The sequence below is a fragment of the Palaemon carinicauda genome, chromosome 42 (assembly GCF_036898095.1).
Source record: "Palaemon carinicauda isolate YSFRI2023 chromosome 42, ASM3689809v2, whole genome shotgun sequence".
NCBI classification, from domain to species: domain Eukaryota; kingdom Metazoa; phylum Arthropoda; class Malacostraca; order Decapoda; family Palaemonidae; genus Palaemon; species Palaemon carinicauda.
The window spans coordinates 51,996,393-52,003,892 of record NC_090766.1 but is presented as its reverse complement, the minus strand read 5'-3'; the positions used below and the strand labels follow the sequence as shown (position 1 = coordinate 52,003,892).

General features: G+C 36.2%; 1 protein-coding gene across 1 annotated transcript in view; it reads left to right on the top strand.

The window, feature by feature from the left end:
• LOC137632815 (uncharacterized) overlaps positions 1-7,500 on the top strand; it is a 71,050-nt gene that overhangs the window by 61,197 nt on the left and 2,353 nt on the right. The window contains exon 2 of the mRNA XM_068364917.1: positions 213-446. Within this exon, the coding sequence (XP_068221018.1) occupies positions 213-446 (234 nt within the window). The remainder of the gene's footprint in view (positions 1-212; positions 447-7,500) is intronic.

Here is a 7,500-nt window from a genome sequence, read left to right as displayed (position 1 = left end):
TAATAGCAATAATAAAGATGATAGAATAATAATAATAATAATAATAATAATAATAATAATAATAATAATAATAATTATAATATCAACAATAACAAAACCAAAATATTAATATTTAGCATCCTATTTAAATTATGAATGTCAAGCAAAACAAAACCTACTATCACCTCTATATTTGAACGCCTAATTAGGCTACAACCTTATCCTCCTTCCAGCACTTCATGGAACGCGAGCGGGGGAAGGTGGTGGTGTACGTCACCACGCTGGGCATCATCCGGGACACTTACGAGCGTTGCCTGAGGATAAGGAAGATCCTGTGGACGCTTCTGGTGCGCTTCGAGGAGAGGGACGTCTTCATGGCCAGGGACACGCAGCTCCAGCTGCTGGATCGACTCCACGCCAGAGGGATCACAGTGCCTCATGTGTTTCTCGAGGGGCAGTATCTAGGGGTGAGGAGGGGCATTTAATTCTCTTTTTACCTCCGACAACGAAGTTGGGAGGATGTTTTACCCCCTGTTTCTGTGTTTGTTTGTTTGTGAACAGCTTCCAGGCCAGAATAATCGTGGAGTAATTTAACTATTTTTACCTCCGCCAACGAAGTTGAAAGGTTATGTTTACCCCCTGTTTGTTTATTTGAGTGTGTGTTTGTTTGCGAACAGCTTCCAGGACAGAATTATAATCGTAAAGTAATTTAGTTCTTTTTACCTCCGCCAACGAAGGTGGAAGGAAATTATGTTTTACACCCTGTTTGTGTGTTTGTTTGTTTGAGTGTGTGTCTGTTTGTGAACAGCTTCCAGGCCAGAATAATCGTAGAGTAATTTAACTCTTTTTACCTCCGACAACGTAGTTGGAAGGAGGTTATTTTTTACCCCCTGTTTCTGTGTTTGTTTGTATGAGTGTGTCTGTTTGTTTGTGAACAGCTTCCAGGCCAGAATTATAATCGTAGAGTAATTTAGTTCTTTTTACCTCCGCCAACGAAGTTGAAAGGAGGTTATGTTTACCCCCTGTTTGTTTATATGAGTTTGTGTGTTTGTTTGTGAACAGCTTCCAGGCCACAAATTTAACCGTAGAGTAATGACACTTGCAGGGATTAGTTCTTATGTAAAAAGCTTGAAATGGTTAAATTTGGAAGGTCAAGATCCAAGGTCAAGGTCACGATCAGGTAAAATGTCCAATTAATGTAATCAGCCGTAAGTTTGGACATTGTTGTCACAGAGACTTCAGAGTTGGTTCATATTTGAGTGTATAAAAATCCACTCCAATTAATACATGTCAAGGTCAAAGGTCAAGGTCGAGCAAAAGGTCGAGAAACGAGCTGCCTCGGAGGAGGTCTGCGCTCTACTGAGTGCCTCTCTAGTTTAAAGTATAATGCGAAGTAAAATTAGCATAGGAATATTTATTCTGGTTATATTTGCTTTCATGAAGGAATATTGTTTTCTTAAAAGCATACCGTAAGTTAAGCGAAGTAAAGTTAGCAAAGAAATATAAAGATTAATTCTGATTGAAAATGGGGGTATATATGCTACCATAAAGGAATATTGTTCACATTAATTAACTTAGCATAATGCGAAGTAAAGTTAGCATAGAATTATAAATATTTTTTATGATTATTGATAGAATGTTTTTGCTATCATGATGGAATATTTTTTACATTAACTATTTTAGTGAAATGCGAAGTAAAGTTAGCATAGAAATGTTTATTCTGATCAATAGGGGCGTATTTTTTCTGCCATTAGGAAATATTGTAAAATTAACTCTTTTAGTATAATGCGAAGTCAAGTTAGCATAGAAATATAAAGATTTATTCTGATTGATAATGGGGTATATTTCCAACTACTAAGGAATATTTTTTACATAATTTTTCTTAATTTAACTTAGTGTATTGTGAAGTAAATTTGTCATAGAATTATGAATATTTATTTTTGATTATTGATGGGGTATATATGCTTTCATTAAGGAATATTCTTTGCATTGACTTTTCAAGTGTAATGTGAAATTAATTGAGTATATGAATATTTATTCTTATTAATAATGGGTATATTTGCCGGAAAGAATATTGTTTTCTTAAAAGTATTCTGTATTGCTAAGTAAAGTTAGCATAGAATTACAAATATTTATTCTTGCTATTGTTGAGGAATATTTTTTACATTAACTTTTTAAAAGTGTTCCGTAAATTTTATAGAATAGCAAATTATTATTATCATCATTATTATTATTATTATTATTATTATTATTATTATTATTATTATTATTACTACTAGCTAAGCTGCAACCCTAGTTGCAAAAGCATGATTCTATAAGCCCAAGTGCTTCTAAAAGGAAAAATAGCCCAGTGAGGAAAGCAAATAATTAAACGATATAAGAAGTAATGAATAATTAAAGTAAAATATTTTCAAAATATTAACTACATTAAAATAGATATTTCATATATAAACTATATAATAGCAAATTATTATTATTATTATTATTATTATTATTATTATTATTATTATTAGCTAAGCTGCAACCCTAGTTGGAAAAGCAAGATTCTATAAGCCCAAGGGCTCCAAAAGAGAAAAATAGCGCAGTGAGGAAAGGAAATAATTAAACGATATAAGAAGTAATGAATAATTAAAATAGAATATTTTAAAGATATTAACAACATTAAAATAGATATTTCCTATATAAACTATAAAAAGACTTATGTCAGCCATCGATTTTTACGATGAACAATCTTGTGAATATAAATATAGAATTAGCAAAACGACATGTATCTTTAAGCAAGTGTTCAGAACAAGATAGAGAAACCTATCACGAAAAACTTGAAGTTGAACAATATAAGGGAAGAAAATTAACATTTCTTTCCCTGACTTCTAAAGTTCAAACTTACAGTAAATGTTTTTTATTGTTGAACAGGCTTACTTAAGTCTCTCTTTATTGTTTATATTTGAAAGATCTATTTGAATGTTGTTACTGTTCTTAGAATATTTTATATTGTTCATTACTTCTCTTGTAGTTTATTCATTTCTTTATTTCCTTTCCTCACAAGGGCTATTTATCCATGTTGGAGCCCTTTGGTTTATAGCATCCTGCTTTTCCAACTAGGGTTTTAGCTTGGCTAATAATAATAATAATAATAATAGTAATAATAATAATAATAACAACATCATCATCATCATCATCATCATCATCATCATCATCATCATCATCATAATAATAATAATAATAATAATAATAATAATAATAATAATAATGATAATAATAATAATAATATCCAGCAAGATATAGAAAATATAACAAAGTTCCCCGGCATGTTTTTTTTTTATTTGCATAATCATAATGTCCTTTTAGAGATGATCCTTTGGCATATGATACTGATAACCTTTTGAACTTCACAATCACATTTTCTCTGAATTATGATAGTCGATGATTTTAAGGCCTACAGTTATCCACGTAACGGATTGCAGTTGTAAAACGATTGAGTTAACGGTTAAAAAACTGTATTATATTCGAGTAAGCTGAACGAAAGATAAAAAAAAAGTAAATTGGTATGCTGAGCGAGAATGTCATATGAAGATTTAGAGTCGTATGATCAAACACTTCTGAAAACAAGTTTTTTCCCTCTTCATTTTCACCAAGATTGAAGAGACGCTTTAAAATTAGATAGCATTTTAGTTATGACCTTTACATAACAAAAATTCCGTTGGCTGCTTCAGGACAATTCGTGAAAGGGTGCATGACGAGCCTCGAAATAATTTTCTTTTTGGCGCTTCTACTGGATTCTGAAATGTCCTCGGAGTTAATGAATCCAGAAATATCCTTGGAGCTACTGAATCCATAAGATTAAATGTCTTTCGATCTACTGAATCTAGAAATGTCCTTAGAGCTACTAAATCCAGAAATATCCTTGCAGCTACTGAATCCAGAAATGTCATTGGAGCTACTGAGTCCAGATTTAGTAGCTTAGAGCTACTGAATTTAGAGGTGTCGGAGCTACGTAATCCAGAAATGTTGGAGCTACTGAATCCAGAAATATCCTTGGAGCTACTTAATCCAGAAATGTTCTTGGAGCTACTGAATCCAGAAATGTCATTGGAGCTACTGAATCCAGAAAAATGTCCTTGGAGCTACTGAATCCAGAAATGTCTTTAGAGCTACTGAATCCAGAAATAACCTTGGAGCTACTGAATCCAGAAATGTCCTTGGAGCTACTGAATCCAGAAATGTCCTTGTAGCTCCTGAATCCAAAAATGTCCTTGGAGCTACTGAATCCAGATATTTCCTTTGTGATACTGAATCCGGAAATGTCATTGGAGCTACTGAATCAGAAATAATATTGGAGTTAATCCAGAGATGTCATTGGAACTATTGAATCTAGAAATGTCCTTTGAGCTACTAAATCCAGAAATGTCCTTGGTGCTACCGAGTCCAGAAATGTCCTTTGAGCTACTTAATCCAGAGATGTCATTGGAGTAACTGAATCTAGAAATGTCCTTGGAACTACTGAATCCAGAAATGTCCTTGGTGCTACTGAATCCAGAAATGTCATTGGAGCTACTGAATCCAGAAATGTCATAGGAGCTACTTAATCCAGAGATGTCATTGGAGCTACTGAATCTAGAAATGTCCTTGGTGCTACTGATTCCAGAAATGTCATTGGAGCTACTGAATCCAGAAATGTCCTAGGAGCTACTGAATCCAGAAATATCCTTGGAGCAACTGAATCTCGAAATGTAGGAAAAGCTACTGAATCTAGGAATGCCTGAGAATTTATGGAATCTCGAAATGACTGAGAAGCTACTGAATCTAAGATGTCTGAGAATTTACTAAATCTCGGAATGTCTGAAAAGTTAATGATTCACGAAATGTCTGAGAATTTATTGAGTCTCGAAATTTCTGAGATTTTACTGTATCTCGAAATGTTTGAAAATTTACGGAATCTCGAAATGTCTAAAAAGTTGCGGAATCTCGAAATATCTGAAAAGTTACTGAATATAAAAATGTCTGAATAGCGACTGAATTTTGAAATGTCTGATAATTTACTAAATCTCGAAATGTCTGTGAATTTACTGAATCTCGTAAAGACTAGATCTGAATCCTGAAATGTTCTCTGATTACTGAATCTGAAAATGTCCATGAGCCACTAAATCTCGAAATATCTGTGGAGCTATTGAATCTCAGGAAGTTATTAGAGCTACTGAATCTTGAAATATTTATTAAGTTACTGAATCTCAGGAAGTTATTTGAGCTACTGAATCTCGAAATATCTGTGGAGCTACTGATTCTCAGGAAGTTATTTGAGCTACTGAATCTCAAAATATCTGTGGAGCTACTGACTCTCAGGAAGTTATTTGAGCTACTGAATCTTGAAATATCTGTGGAGCTACTGACTCTCAGGAAGTTATTTGAGCTACTGAATCTCGAAATATCTGTGGAGCTACTGACTCTCAGGAAGTTATTAGATCTACTGAATCTTGAAATACTCATTTAGCTACTGAATCTTTAAGAAGGACTCCAACAGCAGAAAGGGCTAGAATTTACATGTTGCAATTTTCGCCGCGTCTGTAAACCCGGCCAAAAGTAAGATCAAGTCCCCCGGGCCTTTAAATGAAAGTCCAAAACTGAAATGGGTGTAGCCTAACCTAATATTAAAGGTTTAAAGGTTTTAAAGGCTGCTTATCAATGACAAAGGTAAGGGACGGTGTCATTGTCCTAGCAAACAGGACAATGGTCTAGAGACTGACCCTATATTATGATGAGTGCCCAAGCACCCTCTCCACCCAAGCTAGGACCAGGGAGGGCCAGGCAATGGCTGCTGATGACTCGGCAGATAGACCTATAGTCTCCCCCAAAACCCCCAACTTTACCTCACAAAGATGGTAAAGTTGCAGACACTATTGGCACTAACGAGTCTGAGAGGGACTCGAACCCCCGACTGGCAAACACCAGGCAGAGACGTTACCAATCAAGCCACGACAACCCTAAAAGAACTTTGTGTTGTTTATATCGGTAGACCTTTTCTTATATATTACAGAATCGTTGTATGTTAAATTATTCATATGGAAGGCAATGGGGTTGTGGTGGCCTATTGAAAACATCCCTGTCTGTTGTTCTGATGGACTGGGGTTCGAGTCCCGCTCAAATTCGATAGTTTCTTGTAGTGTCTGCAATCTCGCCATTCTTGTGAGCTAAGGTTTGGAGGGGGTCTTTTGGGGGAGTCTATAGGTCTACCTGCTGAGTCATCAGCGGCCATTGTCTGGTCCTCCCTGGTCGTAGCTTTGGTGGAGAGGTTACTAGGGCGCTGGTCATTTGGGTATATGGTCAGTCTCTAGGGTAATGCCACTGTCCCTTTCCTCTGTCATTCATGAGCGGCCTTTAAACCTTAAATGTTTAAGTTGGGGAGCCTATAGGTATAATACAGTGCTAAGTCACCAGCAGCCATTGTCTGCCCCTCCCTGGTCGTACCTAGGATAGAGAGGATTATAGGGCGCTGGTCATATGGATATATGGTCCGTCTCTATGACATTGTCACTCTCCCTTCCCTCTGCCATTCATGAGCGGCCTTTAAACCTTAAAGGTTTAGAATAGCAACGCGAGAAGATATTCTCGTCTAAACAAGCAAATGATTCCTGGGGTAAAAGTAATAGTAACAATTCTCGAGCTTTTCAAGTAAAATGTACAGTAGGCTTTCTTTCCTGTTTAACACGTAATGTTGTTTACGTTGGAACTTTTGTTTGTTCCAGATGATAATCACAAAAGAGAGACTTTCTCGCAAAACTGGAAGTAAAAGTGAACTTACTGCTCTACATACTGTGTATTGTATAGGCTAAATGAGAGTGGTCAGTTTTGCTTGGTCAGGTCCTAAACGTATTTTGCGAATAATTCTATCGGAGATTTATTCTGTGGAAAATGATTTCGGAATACACAGTATCGGTATTCTGTGATTGGTTAATCCTTATATTTAAAAAATCTATTATTTGTTTTAAAGGTCGCTCATGAATGGCAGAGGCAAGGGACAATGACATTGCCCTATCGAGCCGGACAATGTCCAAGTCCCCTCTCCACCCATGCAATGATCAGGAAGGGCCAGGCGATGGCTGCCGATAACTCTGCAGACAGACCTATAGTATAGGCTCCTCCAAATCCCCTATCCTTAGCTTACAAGGATAGTGAGGTTGCAGCGAGAAAACAAACTAACGAGTTTGAGCGGGACTCGAACCCCAGTCTGGCGTTCACCAGTCAGGGACGTTACCACATCGGCCACTACAACCCTGGTTTTTTTGCTTTTGTTAAAATTGAAGACACCCACCCCTATGAAGTATGACTTGAAGGTTTAAAGGTCGCTCATGAATGGCAGAGGCAAGGGACTGTGACAATGCCCTAGAGACTACACTGAGCGTATACATTATTATTATTATTATTATTGTTGTTGTTGTTGTTGTTGTTGTTACTTGCTAAGCTATAGCCCTAGTAGGAAAAGCAAGATGCTATAAGCCCAAGGTCTCCAACAGGGAAAAATAGCCC